The 15,792-nt window shown below is 33.1% G+C and overlaps 4 protein-coding genes across 4 annotated transcripts in view; 1 reads left to right on the top strand and 3 right to left on the bottom strand.

Moving 5' to 3' along the window:
• Positions 1-1,475: 1,475 nt before the first annotated feature.
• Positions 1,476-8,465, bottom strand: LOC119601277 (chitinase-like protein PB1E7.04c). Its single transcript, XM_037952104.1, has 6 exons — positions 8,199-8,465; positions 7,816-7,990; positions 7,487-7,745; position 7,406; positions 2,472-5,933; positions 1,476-2,362 (listed from the first exon to the last, which is right to left on the bottom strand). The coding sequence occupies exons 1-6, from the start codon at positions 8,257-8,259 to the stop codon at positions 1,944-1,946; spliced, it is 4,377 nt and encodes a 1,458-aa protein (XP_037808032.1). The 5' UTR covers positions 8,260-8,465; the 3' UTR covers positions 1,476-1,943.
• Positions 8,466-10,255: 1,790 nt separating this feature from the next.
• Positions 10,256-11,806, bottom strand: LOC119601273 (peptidyl-prolyl cis-trans isomerase E). The gene is made up of 4 exons (XM_037952101.1): positions 11,354-11,806; positions 10,883-11,296; positions 10,645-10,817; positions 10,256-10,494 (listed from the first exon to the last, which is right to left on the bottom strand). The coding sequence occupies exons 1-4, from the start codon at positions 11,552-11,554 to the stop codon at positions 10,350-10,352; spliced, it is 933 nt and encodes a 310-aa protein (XP_037808029.1). The 5' UTR covers positions 11,555-11,806; the 3' UTR covers positions 10,256-10,349.
• Positions 11,776-14,282, top strand: LOC119601271 (uncharacterized protein KIAA2013 homolog). The gene is made up of 5 exons (XM_037952099.1): positions 11,776-12,240; positions 12,309-12,600; positions 12,714-13,820; positions 13,901-14,025; positions 14,083-14,282. The coding sequence occupies exons 1-5, from the start codon at positions 12,078-12,080 to the stop codon at positions 14,268-14,270; spliced, it is 1,875 nt and encodes a 624-aa protein (XP_037808027.1). The 5' UTR covers positions 11,776-12,077; the 3' UTR covers positions 14,271-14,282.
• Positions 14,283-14,409: 127 nt separating this feature from the next.
• The window catches only part of LOC119601272 (aspartate aminotransferase, mitochondrial), a 9,594-nt gene continuing 8,211 nt past the window's right edge, over positions 14,410-15,792 (bottom strand). The window contains exon 4 of the mRNA XM_037952100.1: positions 14,410-15,498. Coding sequence (XP_037808028.1) covers positions 14,803-15,498 — 696 coding nt within the window. The 3' untranslated portion in view covers positions 14,410-14,802. The remainder of the gene's footprint in view (positions 15,499-15,792) is intronic.

The raw sequence follows: 15,792 nt of genomic DNA on the forward strand, positions 1-15,792 counted from the left end.
ATGAGGTTTAGACCAATATCCAATAATGGCTTCATAAAGTCTGACCGGATGTATAAAAGGTGAAATCTATCACATCTACCAGCATTATATTATGTGTGACAGATATCATCCTGATTTCCTCATACAGGTAAAGATAATTGGCAATGACATTGTTGGGTAGAGTTCATGATATCATTAAACCGTCGAATTATCGAAGATAATCATCAGATAAGTTTGTAAAGTCATGTCATTGTTGTAATTTACTCTCGGACCTTTATTATTTACGACTACAGTGACGGTTTAAAAGTTTGAGTTTTTCCAGATGTTTTAATCAAGTACTTGCGGACACACAGTGAAAATATTGTGGGAGCTTATATATCTTTCAGTAACTCATGTAGGCGATTCCTAAGTATTCTGGCGGCGCAGTCTAAGTATTCTATATGATCTGAAATGTTGAATCATTCAATAATTGGACGTTGAAAATCTCGTTTTAAGCATTGAAATCCCAAAGTATTAATTTGCAATTTCGAGTTCAGTATCTACCCAGATGATCAACTCTCAGCCTATATCAGACATTTTGCACGAAAATAAAAGATAATCTTTCAATGATGAGAATACGTTTCGGTATGATTACTGAGTTAGTAACATTATCGGTTTTATTATAGTAGCGTTTGTACAAGTCTGTGATAAAGTGTTGTGTGTTGTTGAGACCACAGTGGGTGCTTTTAATTTGGGATTATTGCAAAAATGCAAATAGCGAAAATGCAAATAGTTGCTAAACTTAAAAAATTTTAAATACAGAATAGAGTTGATAGTGTAAATCGAGCTGCATTAAATGGGGAATTTAGATAGTCAATGTTGTGAGGAATGTCGTAGATTAAATACGGAGGTCTTCAATCATAGTTATTATATCTACTGCAAAGAGGAATATAGCTTTTACAAGACCTTTACGATAGAGGGGGAATGAATACAAAATCAGATCAGATGCATTAACAGCAGAAACATAATAATTAACCAAACCGCCCAAAATGTTTTAATGCAAAAAAGACAAATAATTAAAACATAAATGATTTAAATTAATTACACATTTTTTTATATTAAAACCAACCAACAGTGTTTTAAAGTAATTATTACATTAACTACCAAAAAATGTATTTATATATAAAACTGAAAGCAAAAACGTTTTTATATATAATTAGATTAAAAAGAAACATTTTTAATTAACTAACCTATAATCTCTTTTTTGTTTTAAACATTTTTTCTGTTTAATGTTTTAAAATGTGTTATTTATTTAATATTTTGTAAATATGTGTGGCTTTTTTAAGTTTTTTTTTTTAAATTTTTTGTTGTTTTTTTGTTAAAAATTCTTTATAACTACACAATGAAATAACTAACACTACTACATATATTTAAATAAGAAAAAAATATGCAAAAAACTATATTAATAATTAAAAAAAATATTTACAAACTTTTGCAAAGTTTCATTTTTTACATAGATAGAATTTGTTTGTTTTGCTTTTGCAAACAGAGACAAAATTTAAAAAAAAAAAAGAAGAGTTAATGAAGAAAGGAAAGAATGTATGGTTAAAGTAGAGTAGGAGGGTAGATAGTTGGGGTGCATTTACAACAATGTGTGATTTATTTTATTTTATGAGTTTTAAAAATAAATTCTTAATTTAATTAAAAATGTGCGTTTGCTGTAATTCTTTTCTTTTGTTTGTTTCATTCTTTCTTCCCTTTCGAAAAACTTATTCATTTCAATTCATATTATGAATTCCATTAACAAACTAATTAACAATGAAATGTAAATTATATACATTATTTTAATTACAATAGAATTATTTAAAAAAAAAGGAAACCTAAGACTTATTATATGTAAATAAAAATTTAAATAAAAAACTTGTAGCAAGATAATAATAAAAATAATTAAATATGTATTTAGTTGTATATTGTATATTCTGTTTTTAAGGTTCAACCTGTTGTGTTGCACTGTTGTTGGCTGTTTTTGTTGTTTCTTGTGTAGCATTAGTTGCTGTTGGTTCAATTGTTAAATTTTCATTGCTGCTTGTTGCTGTAGTCGTTGTTGTGGCCGATATTTTATCGCCAGACATAGACGTAGCTAAATGATTATTGCTAATAGTATTACTGGTTTTTATATCTTCTTGTTTTGAGATTAAAGTTGTTGTTGTTACTGTTGTTGGGACTGTTCCTGTTGCTGCCGAAGTACTAGTTGCAGTTGTTGTTTTTTGTTGCATATTATTTTTCTTATTTAATATTGTGCTGCTGGTGGCTGTAGTTGTTGCTGTTGTCGTTGTTGAAACATTAGAGCTGGTACCGTCTTCTTCGATATATTCAATAGCTGTATTTTCATCAATTTCTGTAACTAGAAATTAAATCAAATGTAAATACAAGATTTTGCCAATAATTTTATAAAAAATATGTAATAAAAAATGAAAACAATAATATTCTTTTAACATAATAAATTGTCTCACCAATTGTTTCATCAAATCCAGCATCAATGTCACACTCGGCATGCTGCTGCAATGGTTGCTGATGCTCTTCACGATGCAATTGTTGTGTCTGATCAATATCTTCAGTTCTTGTTGTTGATTCTTGAGCAGTTAAAAAATGTCTAGACTGATGTTTTTCATCATCATCACCACCATCACCTTCTTCATCATTAACATCAATGTCGACATCGTCATTATTGTTTGTTGTTGTTATTTGAGCAACTCTATTATCGTGACCATCATGTTGTTGATATATTTGCATATCCAATATTTTTGGTATGTCATCCGAAGGCTGCTGTTGATGTTGCTGCTGCTGCTGCGAATGCTTATCTAATGATGTAACTGAGGATGCATCGTCTTCATGTTCTTCGACAATAACATCATCAAAACTATCATCGAGTACAATCATATTATTGGCAGAATTTGTTGTTGTGACAATTGTAGGATTCGATGATTCCTTTGCTTTGAGCTCCATTGAAATGTAATCGTTGTTTAAACGTTTTTGCTTAATTACATGACTGCTGGGACTGGTAGACGTTTGCTGTTGATTGCCGGAAGTAGATGTGGTCGCCGAGGAAGATGTCGATAAAGTTCTTTTGTTTTGTTTAAGATTTTTATTATTGTACTGATTCTGTTGCTCAATGTCCAACTTCATTTCCCAGTCTACATTTAGAACAACCGTTTTGGAAGGCTGTTGTAAATGTGTTTGGTCTAGGATGATGGGGGCAGCTAGAGTAGAAGAAGGGCTAACATTGCTGGCATCAATTATATTACTCTGTAATACTGTTACGGTTTCAGCTGCCGAAGATGACGAAGTAACACCAACGCCTGGCTCCATTACTATGGGCATATTAAGAATATCAAGGGGTGTATCTTCATTAATAAGTTGAGAGTTTTCGAGTTTGATGCCTTGCGGAAGTTGTTCCTTTACCGGCGTAGTGGGCGATGGACCCAACACTACAATATTTGATTTGGCAATGGTATTATCACCAGCTGACGCTATTGTTGTGGTGGGTGAGGTGGGGGTCATTTGTTGATTTGCGGAGGATTTGAGCAGTATATTATTACCCATTTTCGAAAGCGTTACTGGTCGTACATTTGAGGCTGAGGTGGGCATGAAAATCATATTACTTTTACCCGTTTTAGCATTGATATGATTACCTGCCGTTTGAAGAGCCCCTCCAGGGGCAGGCGAACCAATTGGAGCTGGTATAATCTGTACCTTTTGTATGGCTATACGTTGACCACTGCTTGTTGTTGCCGTACTGTTCGCAGTGGAAGTATTTGATATAATTTTATGTGACATTGTGCCGGTGTTTATTTTCATCTTTGAGCCATCAACTAAATTGGCCGGCTGTATAAACACTTTACCATTAGGTGACTGGCAAATTTTAACACTTGTCCGCACCATTCCCGAGGTGGAGGGTAGCACATTTTTAAAGGTACTAGTTGTGGTAAGGTGAGTTCCAGCACTGGATGGATTTACGCTGACCGGAGTTAATTTAACATTGCTGATGATGTGTGGGGCTGAGGAGGGTGAAGTGGATTTAGTTGGTGTAGTAGCAGATACCGAAGATTTTATTATATTTGGTGGTTTCCGGAACACTGTAGCTCCAGCGCCCAGCGTGGAGATAATCGGATTATTTGTGCTTGTAACAGTGACAGGTGTTAGATTTGCAGTACTAGTATTCAATACCATACTGGAAGGTATGTTCTTTATGATGGTTGTTCCTCCAGCTGTTGAAGTGGTTGATGTTATGCTTACAGAACTCGTAGGAGACGAGGCCATCACCAATGTTGAGTTGTTGAGTAGAGTATTATTGGCATTACTCTGATTTCCCGTCGTCCCCGATGATAAAACCAAAGGTAAAATTTTAGTAGTTAAGACCTTACTTTGTGATGAAGCTGTCGATATATCGGGGGATGTTGCTGTATTGGTTCCACCAGTATTATGTATTTGAATAACAGCCGGTGGAGTGTGCAATGGGGTAGCATGAGGGACATTTGTGGGGTTATTATTTCCGCCCGCTTCTACAATATGTAACACCTGACTCTGAGTGCTGGCAATATTGGCTAATTCGTGTAAAGCCCCCGCATTTATGGTAGAACTAGCGCTACCGCTGCTGCCACCAATAGCAGTCGTTGTAATCTTTTTCGTTGGTGTAGAAGTGATTTTAGTACCCGGTGCTATGAGAGTAGTGTTAACAGCACGCAATTTTGTAGCGGCCGCTGATATTTGTGGAAAACTCATGATTTGTGGCTGCTGTCCGGCATTTGATACCTGTATAATATGCGTTTGTGTTGTTGATGACGTTCCATGGGGATTTTGTATATTGACTAAGGTGCCAGTATTAGCTCCTGCAGGTAAATTAATTGATACACCTGGCTGACGTTCCTCTACAATATACTTTTGAACTGGTGTTGTAGATATTAAAGTTTTCTCACTTGGTTTGATTTTATCACTAGTGGATGATGATGAAGATGACGAAGTTAATATACTACCCAAACTTGTTTGTAAATCATGCGATGGTATGGGCGCAGGAAGAGACGATGGTATATTTGAAACACTCGAAGATAATTGTTGTTGGTTTTGCTGCATTTGTAATTTATTAAGATTCTTGGAAATATCACGTTTTGAAGCTGCTATTTGTGGGGAAGATAATGGAGTTATTAAAGAGGGAGGTGGATGCTGGTTAGAAGACGATACTGGTATAGTTATGGCAGATGTTGGTGCTGCACCTGCTGCCGACAACGCCGTCAATTGCGAATGTGCCATTTCAATATCTTTTTCCATAAATATTTGTTGCGGCGGTTGTTGGTGATGTGTCGCATATGTAACAAATTGCATGTCTATTTGTTGTTGTGTCAGTATAGCTTGTGCTCCAGCTGCTGTTGTTGCACCTGCACCACCAACAGTTAAATCTATTTGCATTGGCACCTGTTGTTGTTGCTGCTGTTGCTGTTGTATATCCATTTGTAACTGTTTCATGGCCAACTGTTTCTGCTGTTCTTGTTGAAGTTTTTGATTTGCTCTTCGACCGCTTTTAGCCGGTGTCGCCTGTCTTTTTATGGGGGTACCTCCTCCACCTCCAACACCCATAGCTGCATTATTGGCTGCTGCAGCAGCAGCGGCAGCCTTTTTAGCCATTTTTTGTTTAGCCAATTGATGCTGCCGATGGAAAAATCTTTGCTTCTCCATATATTGGTCTGTTGCATTTAGCTTTTGTTTGCGTTCGCCGCTTACATTCGTCGAAGATGTTGCATTGTTTGTTTGTGGTGAATTTGCTGTAATGTGTGGATAATTCTTACGCGCTGTCTGTGTATGTCCTTGTTGAGCTGGATTTTCGCCTGTCGATCGTTTTTTACCCGCACCACTGTTCTGATGATGTTCACTATTACGTTTAAGATTCTTTTTGGGATTTTGTGGTATTTCAGGTATTTGAACTGGAAAATGTTTAAGCAAATCAAATAAATAACGCAACTAAAAATAATTATAATCCTAAATTGAATTGATAATGTTATATAACTTAACATTTTAACTTTCAGGTTTGAGTTAAAAATAACATTATGGAACGAAGAAACGGGAGCGCTCAGTATAGATAATGTACACTAACTGCATCTTAATTATACAAGGAACTAACTGAACTTGGTGTTCAGCAATACAAGTAAGGTCATGCAAGTAGTCAAGGGTAATCTGTTTTTGGTTAAATTTGATATAACAGTATTAGTCCTCTTCATCAGAAAATATTAGATGGCGAGTTTTTTATTTATATTTTAGATTGGAAGACTCAGATACACTTTAGTAACAATAAAGCTTAGGTTAAGTTCGTAGGGCAGCCAAAGCTAAGAAAGAATTAATTCCTGAATACAGTTTTTGATTGTATTTTCGTTCAATTCTTCAATCGCATCAACTAAAAAAATCATGATTTTGTTATACCTAATTGATGAAGTTTCCTCAAATTTAAAATATAAAAAAACTTGATGGAAAGTAAATGTTTCTATAAAAGGTAATGATTCTAAATTTTATTAAATTATTTTAATTTTCTTGTTTCCTTTTTTCTTATCAAAAATAATATTCCAATTTATCGTTAAATATTTGAAAAAAATGCTCGCAAACATCAATAATATGGCAACACCATAAAATGCCCGTTAATTATGTTCTATTAATTGAAATGCAACTCTGTATAACATTAAAAACTCTATTTTGCAACTATTGTGTATGACTTTGATAAGGTAAGTTTATACACGAGTACGATCCTTTTTGTAACCTACTTTAAATTGATTTTATTCAAATTCATCTCTTAAAGGAAGCAATAAATTTAAAATCATGAATTTAAATAAACTAAAAGCAATTGAATTATTCTTTTGGAATGAAACTAACGTTAAATCTATAAATCTCTTAAATTCCACATTAAAATTTTTAAGATTTTAATTATGAAATGTAGCAAATTACTATATTCCAATTGTTCAGCATAAAATTAAATGTAATGCCATGAAGTAATCCAGTGAATACATACATCTGGTACAGTACCTGTTCCGATATTAACGTTATCAAAATTTCAATAAAAACTTTTTTTTTTGGAATTTCATGATCACTGATTCAAACGTTAGTTCACTAACATTATGGAGAATATTTTCCATTGTTCATAAATTTAATCTGGTTTATGTTAACGTTAAAAAAATTAAAACAAAATTGTTAAAAACTAAGTCTACTTAGACACGATTTTAAGCCGTCGCCAAATTGTTGTGTAAGTCAACGCCGTCATTAATTTTTATCGACGCAAGTTTCAGTAAACAATATAATAAACGAATGCAACAAACTTTGACTAAAAACAACAAATACTAACAATATTTATAAAATAGCATAATTTTACATTAATTACTTCATTAAACATGAATACATTGAAAATAAACACACTTGTTTCGCAAACTTTATTCCTAGCACTTATATAACCCATGGCACTGATTTTTAGGCAACATATCAAATGGGTACTCACCGGATCATTAGTTACTACATAATTACTGCGCTCTACGGCAGCTTCCAAAGATTTTTGTAGTTCTATTTGTTGTTGCTCTTCTTTAACAGCATCTGCAGTTTCTGCTGGGTATGGTAGCTTTGAATTTTCTTGAGCCGTTTCTTCGGCCACATTATTGGCTAATAGGGCCAGTGCTGTCTGAGGAGCCACACGTGGCAACATGGGATAAGGACGCCTACCTTCACGAGACCACTCTTGCCATGTATTAGGGCCAGAAATTCTAGAATTAAATTCATTTGAATTAGTTTTCTCTGACTAGACACTAAAGAAAGCAAAAGAAAAAAACTTACGCTTCTGCAATTGTAGCCAATTGTTCATCATTGGCCACACGTCTGGCTTCGGCACGATGTCTTTCATTTGATATATGAAATATACCACGCAATTCCTCTAATAATTTGGCCTTGGCATCACTTAGACCTCCCTGAGCGCGAAACACACTTATCACTTGAGAATATGATTCCAGCTCTAAAACGATGAAAATAAAATCACAATATTTACACTAATTAGTTATGACAAAGATGAAATAAGTTTGGATATTTATTTTCCATAAACACATTTCGTCCACAATAATGATGGCATTCGCCTAATAAAGCTAACGTTTCACTTAATACACTACACAGTGGTGTACCACTTTTTCACATTATGTACAGCACACGACGAACGACAAACCTACCAAGTCTCCGTAATATGCCTCGACATTCGTCCCTGGTCATTTGCAATGCTTGTGGCCACATAATGCCTGCGTTTTTTATTTGTTTCTTTTAAGAAACTTTTACTTAGTTCACTTCTTGATCAATTAATGTCCTCTTTATTTGTTAAAAATTGCAAATTGGAGCGAAATTTTTCGAAAAAATGGAAAAAATCCCACTGCTGCTTCTTCGTTCGAGAGGATTGGCAGCACAAAGTATATTAATTGTAAGGTTGTGTTCAGAGGGCAGCTGATTGTTTTTTGCTAATACACTTTTGTTTTTTATATATGGATTTTGACATTTGACTGGTACCCTAAAATGACAGCAGACTGTCAAACTCCATAAATAAAAAATACAATAAATTCGCTCGTTTTGGCTGAATTCTCCGTCGACACCACCTTATATTTAATATTTTTTGGCAGCCATTAATGTTTATTTGTCAGAAAATGACTTTAGGAAGTGTTCGTAGGCAATGTCTTGTATAAAATATATATGGTTATTGTTGACAATTTTGCGTTTTTATTTGCCTAATTAGAATAAATACGAAAATATTTTATTTATTTATTTTATTATTATAATATTAGCAATACAATAATATAAAATAGCGATCCAAAGCCTTTAGAGCCAAAGTATAAATATGTATTTGTTACTTAGTAATAAAAGTCTTGAGTATACAAATTGCCAATTAAGATTTCCGGCAATCATTACGAAATCTAATAAGAAAATTTATAATATATACAAATGATACTGAATTTGAATATCTACTGCATTACTTCAGTAAAGTCGACTTTTCGACTTTTTGCATTTAGTTAAAAGTCGACTTTTCGACCTTTCGACTTTTTCCATTTTATGAAAAGTCGATTTTTCAACCTTTTTCATTTATTTAAAAGTCGACTTTTAGACTTTTCGACTTTTAGTATTTTATAAATGGTCGACTTTTCGACTTTTTCCGACTTTTTTCGACTTTTCGACTTTTTTCGACTTTTCGACTTTTTCCGACTTTTCGACTTTTTGATTTTTTACGACTTTTTGACTATTTTCGATTTATTTCGACTATTTTTTTTACTTTTTTCGAGTTTTTCCGACTATTTTAAAGTTTTCGACCTCTTTTCCACTTTTTTAAAATTTTCGACTCTTTTCTACTTTTTTCGACTTTTTCCGACTTTTCGACATTTTCCGACTTTTCGACTTTTTTCGACTTATCGACTTTTTTCGACTTTTCAACTTTTTTCGACTTTTCGACTTTTTTCGACTTTCCGATTTTTTTACTTTTCGACTTTTTTCGACTTTTATTTACAAAGTCGACTTTTCGACTTTTTTCATAGACGATAGTCGAGTTATCGACTTTTTTGGAACAAAATAGTCGACTTCGACTTTTCGACTTTTTTCGACAAAAAGTCGATTGTTCGATTATTCGAAAGTCGATTTATAAAACCCTAGTACAAAATGGTAGTTGTTGATTTTCTCGCTGAAAATGGCATCAAATTAATAGTTCAGTTTAACTGAAGTTTTATTTTCGGTTGTAACATCAATACATGATCATGATCAGTAATTATATTTTCTCCATAGTACTTAAATTATTAATGAATAATGAGCGATTTTTAGATTTAGAAAATTGTAAAGATTGAAGATAAAACTGTTTCTTCTAAGAACAATTTGTACTATGCAAGGTGTAACAAAGTCATCAGCTTTTGTATATAATTTGCATATGTACTTCATGCAAAATCGTTAACGTAAATCGGCTTTCAAATAACATCGATAAATCGAAATAAAATTCCATGTAATAAAATAATAGAATCGATGTAATGTCGAAATTAACAAGTGTTTTTTTTTGTTTGGCCTATAAACTGGACCATAGTCTAGAGTCTAGACAAGAGTTTAGACTTTATACAGGAATCTGGACAAGATTCTTGACTTAGACTTGAGACTAGACTATAGTTTTGACTATAGTCTTGAGTATAGACTATATACTGAAGCATATACGAGATATTATAGTCTGACCTAGATCTTATGAACTAGAATGTAGTCTGTAATAAAAATATTTTATTTGTTTTAATCGTTTTATTTTTAGCTACTGTCCCAAGTTCATAATAATAGTTACAAATTAAAATAAATTATAGTTTCAATTTACAAATTTATTTCAACTCTCCGCAAGAATATATTACAACTTTTTGTGAAGGAGTACCAGCCTTAGAGCCACAACGCTCAATTTTCCGTACCACATCAGCCCCACTTATGACATGTCCAAATACAACGTGCTTATTATCCAACCAGTCAGTTCTAAAATAATTTAAAAATAATTGAATTTAAAAAGACGTTAACACTTTTTGGAACTTATGTATAGAAAAACCTGATAATTATTGCCAGTTTTCATATTTTTTGTTATCAAAACCAGCTTTTAATTTCTTATTAAGTTATCATTTTACTTACTTTGTAGTACAAATGAAAAATTGTGAACCATTTGTGTTAGGACCAGAATTCGCCATTGATAAAGTACCAAAACCATTATGTTTTAAGGTAAAATTTTCATCAGCAAACTTTTTGCCATATATTGATTTACCGCCGGTTCCATTATTATTTGTAAAGTCTCCTCCCTGACACATCTGCAAAAATAATCAATTATATTATAATCTAATTTAACATAATCTAAAATAGATTATTTTCTTACAAATTCGGGAATAACACGATGGAATGTACTGCCTTTATAACCAAAACCGTGTTCATGTGTACATAAAGCTCTGAAATTTTCCGCTGTTTTTGGTACTACATCAGCACGCAACAACATCACTATCCGACCGGCATCGTTGCCACCAATACGTATATCAAAGAATACCTGAGGATTACGTTTTTCAGACTTTTCTATAACAGCTGGGCCGGTGGAGGGAGTTTTCGTTTCTTCAGTTTCCATTTGTACAGGTTCGCCACTGACCGTTTCGCCTTCATTACTTTCCTTGAGAGTGGCACCAGCATGTTTTTGCAACCAATCGTCATCAGCCCAAACAGGTTTGAAACTTCCCTCCTTAATACGCACTGGTTTGGCTAAATTCACACGTATTGTACGGCCACAAAGTTCAGCATCATTCTTTTTATTTAAAAAAACACCATTAAATTGAAATAAAATAGTTATAACATTACTTACCATATTATCTATTGCGGCAGCTGCATCTTCAGCAGATTCATATTCTATGAAAGCAAAACCTCGATGTTTCTGCGACTCATAATCAACTGGAATTTGTATGTCTGCTATATCACCGAATGGTATAAATGCATCATTTAATAGCTTCTCGGTTACCTCATCGGCTAAGGCACCCACATATATAGTGCGTTTGTCATTAGACATTGTAAATTATAATTTTTATTATTATTTTAGTTTCTATACGTATAAAATGTATTTTCTCCTAATTAATGTTTACAAAAATAATTTTAGGTTAGTTTATTATTTGTTTACATGCTTCTTCTTATTCATTCTGCATTCAAAATATGTGTCTAACAACAATTCACAATAATGTAATGTTTACAAAACACTCAAGGCGTATTTTATGTAAGTGTATAAATGCACACATTTAATAAAATTTATATATAAACTAGCAATCAGTTAACTGCCAAAATCTTAATAAAAAAACTTGACAGTTAGCTAATTTTTCTCTGATGCGGTCACTTGCTTAATACCATTTGACTTTGCTCATCTGAGCAATTTGATGAACCAACAATAACAATTCAAAGTGAATGGATATTACAAAAAAAAAAAGAAGACTCCATCAGAATAATAAAAAAAACTCCGATAAACAATGAAGTTATGATAACCGGTGTTAAAAAATAAAATAATTAAATAGTTTAATTTATTAAAAATCATATTAAGCAATATGTTTCGTACAGCTAAGTATAAATTCGATGTTACCGAAGTAACCAGGAAACTATTTGTTTCCTATCGTCGACTTTTTGCGGTGATGTTGGGAGTTTGTATCTTTTTTTACATATTACCACCCATCTTTCGATATCTGTTTATGAATGCACCGGAAAAGAAAGGTTTGTTAAAATCTGCAAATATTGATTTGTGAAATATTTTTCTATAAACATTATTTATGCTAATATAGATCCGCTAATGCAATGTATGGACGACCGTTTGACACCATTTTTCCTACAAAATTTCGAGTTCGATGCCAACATACGTCACGTGCCACCTTTAGCGGAGGAGCGTAACATTATACCTTATGTTGGTAATGGTTATATTGGCTTAGAAATAGCTCATGATGCTCCTTTGAATATAAAGTATGGACGTGCTATGCAATTGCCCACACAATTTCATCCAGTCGTATCGGTTAAGGAGACCGATGAGGCTGGACGAGAAGCCACAGTTGTTGAATATTTGACAGGCATTGCTTGGAGGTAAGTGGAGGGTTAATTTTTTAATGTCGGTTATTTGACCAAAGCCCACCAAAGTATAATTTCTTATTTTGGAAATTGTTGGATAATAATTTAAATTATCTTTTAACTTTTAGATTTCAATGCTTTTCAAATATGTTCGTCTCTTATTCATACTATGCACATCGTACACATCCAAGTGTTCTCATGCAGGAAATCAAAATTACCAATACACGCAATACAATGGAAGAGGTCAACATAATCCTGCCACGAGTACACTTTCAAAATCCTACAACACGGAACATACAATTGGGCTCCACTGAAACTGCTAAACAATTTGACGTTATAACGGGTACAATCCATCCGAATCCCGATGATGCCTCAGTAGTAATAGTGGTGACAATCGTAAAACCACAAATGTCACGTAACATACAATTGAAAAAGCGAGGCAGCATTAAAATGGAAATACCCATCGCTGTTCACTACTCAAAACCTTTGAAGAAAGAACAACAGCAGCAAGTAAGTAACACCATAGAAGAAACTGAACAGAAAGCCATTATGGCTATGACCAAGGTTTTACAAAGTCTGCAAAGCAAATCAGAATCGGCTAGTACAGCCGTACACAACTATCGACAATCTCACATAAATGTTTGGTCGGATCTATGGGCAACCGGTTTTACAATAAGTACTTCCAAAGCGGAGAATAGTTTGAATGGCGACCGCATCAATGCCACCATGTATGCAGTGCTCTCCCAAACACGCAGTTATGAATTTGAAGAATTCGTTTCCGTTTCGGCTCCCTCTAAACAGGATATTGCGAAAGCTTTGACCTATGCCGAGGGTTGTTATGATTCATATCATACACTGCAAGCGGATAATTTATGGCTACCCATGGACTCTTTGGAAAAGTTAAATAAACTTGTATCCACTTGGATGCTCACGCTAGAGAAACAAGGTTGCCATAATTTAATACGTGCTGGCTCCTCGGGTGTTATACAGGCTATGGTGCTAAGTTTTGGCAGTTTTCGTTTTAGTAATCAACATCTGGAGTGTAATATGCATCCGAAATATCTACATCGTGATTTTCATTTTCGCCGCTTAAACTATGGCAATCGTACACACGTTAATGTAACCATTACTGTGACTGAGGATAATAAGGCTGTAATTAATGTAGCATTAGATCGTTCCGATCGTAGTTACTATGCTTGCGATGGCGGTTGTGTAGATGAACCGGTTTTATTAACGTAAGTACACAGATAATTATATCTTTCATACACATACATATGAAATGAATTTCAAAATAAAATACTACTTTATATTTCAGTCAAAATCGCCGACAATTTCCAGTAAAACTTACAGAACCATTGACTGCCATTCTTTATATAACAGAAGACAAACAGCATATGGTGGAGTTACATGATGCTTTGCATGTCAAAGAAGTAGCTGAAGGTAAATGAAATTATTGGTTAATACGAAATTTCGTGTATCATATCATTTCTTTTTCAGCTCCCGCTCACGAACAACATGTTATAGCATTACATAAACATGGCCATCAGTTAGGCGGATTACCTACACTATTTTGGGTTTCTGTATGTGCAATAATTATAGTGTTCCATATATTCTTATGTAAATTAATCATTAAGGAATATTGTGAACCCTCTGATAAAATACGTTATCGTTACAATAAACCGTGATTTTAGATTTTATGTTTTTTGTATTAAACCACAACATTCTTTACTTATTGGCTCTCTTTGTTGGCATAGAAGAAAAACTAAAATGTTATTGAGATAAAAAGGCTATAAGTTTAGTTCATTTAGAGAAGACATTAACTAATTAATTAGTTTATATAACATTTAATATTATAAATTTTACTTAGCTTTACAAAGTAACGCTCTACAATATGAATATTAATGTTTGTATGTATGTGTATATCATTAACAAATTTTTGTTTAATTAATAAAATTAAAAAAAGTCAATACATATTATTAAAAAGCAAATAAATAAAAAAACACTTATGATGCAATTTTTTCTAAATAAGTTTTTTATTAAATACAATTTCTTTTAACAATAATTTTTCATGGTAGCAGAGTAGTAGGTGCAAAATTTATTAGAAAATAAGTGCATGTTTTACTTAAAATTAGAATAAAATTTTTACTTAAACTTAAACAAAACCTAAGCAAAGTCTAGAAGCTCAAATAATTTCGTTTCTTGATTATCGTTTTTTACTTATTTGGTAACTTCGTGCATGGCCTTTGCTAAATATTCTACATTTTTGCTGGTAACACCAGCCATGGAAATGCGACCGTCTTTAGTTAAATAAATGCTAAATTCCTTGGCCAAACGTTCAACTTGTTCGGGTTTCATGCCGGTATAGCAGAACATACCAATTTGATTGGTAATGTGATCCCAGGATTTGGTGGAACCATTCTTAATCAAATTACTCTTCAATTTGTCACGTACACCAATAATGCGATCAGCCATTACTTTAACATCCTTCAACCATTCGGCACGCAAGGGTTCATCATTTAAAATTTCTGCCACAATACGGGCACCATGAATTGGAGGATTAGAGTATAAAGCGCGTATAAGGATTTTAATTTGTGAAGTAACACGATCAGTTTCTTCTTTGTTGGCGCAGGCTACAGTGAAAGTGCCAGCACGTTCACCATAGAGACCCATATTTTTGGCAAAACTTTGTGATAAGCAATATTGGTGGCCTTCGGATTCGAAAATACGTATGGCTTGAGCATCATGATCTACATCACCGGAAGCAAATCCCTGGTAGGCCATATCGAAGAAGGGATATAAATCTTTTTGTTTAATCAATTTAGAGAGTTCCAACCATTGCTCTTTGGTAGGATCGACACCAGTGGGATTGTGGGCACAAGCGTGCAACATAATAATCGATTTAGGTGGAATTTTCTGAAAGAGATTAATTTTAATATTATTATTAAAGTAAAAGTTAGTATTTTATTGGAAATTCAACAATCGAAATTATGTTCGAAACATTTTTAAGGATTTTATAAATCATGTAATTAATCATTATAAAAATATAACTTCAGTTTTATTTAAAGTCAGTTCTATATATTTTTTTAATTTCGAACTTAAAGATGTTTGGAAATTAATTTAAAATTTACATGAATTTTAAACGGTTTTCAATGTAGTTTTAAAATATAAGATTTTTGAGACAAGTTCGAAAATTCGAAGTTATGTTCG

This window comes from Lucilia sericata, unplaced genomic scaffold (genome assembly GCF_015586225.1).
Source record: "Lucilia sericata isolate MDLA Ls3-8-SP2 unplaced genomic scaffold, ASM1558622v1 Contig000154F_arrow, whole genome shotgun sequence".
NCBI lineage: Eukaryota > Metazoa > Arthropoda > Insecta > Diptera > Calliphoridae > Lucilia > Lucilia sericata.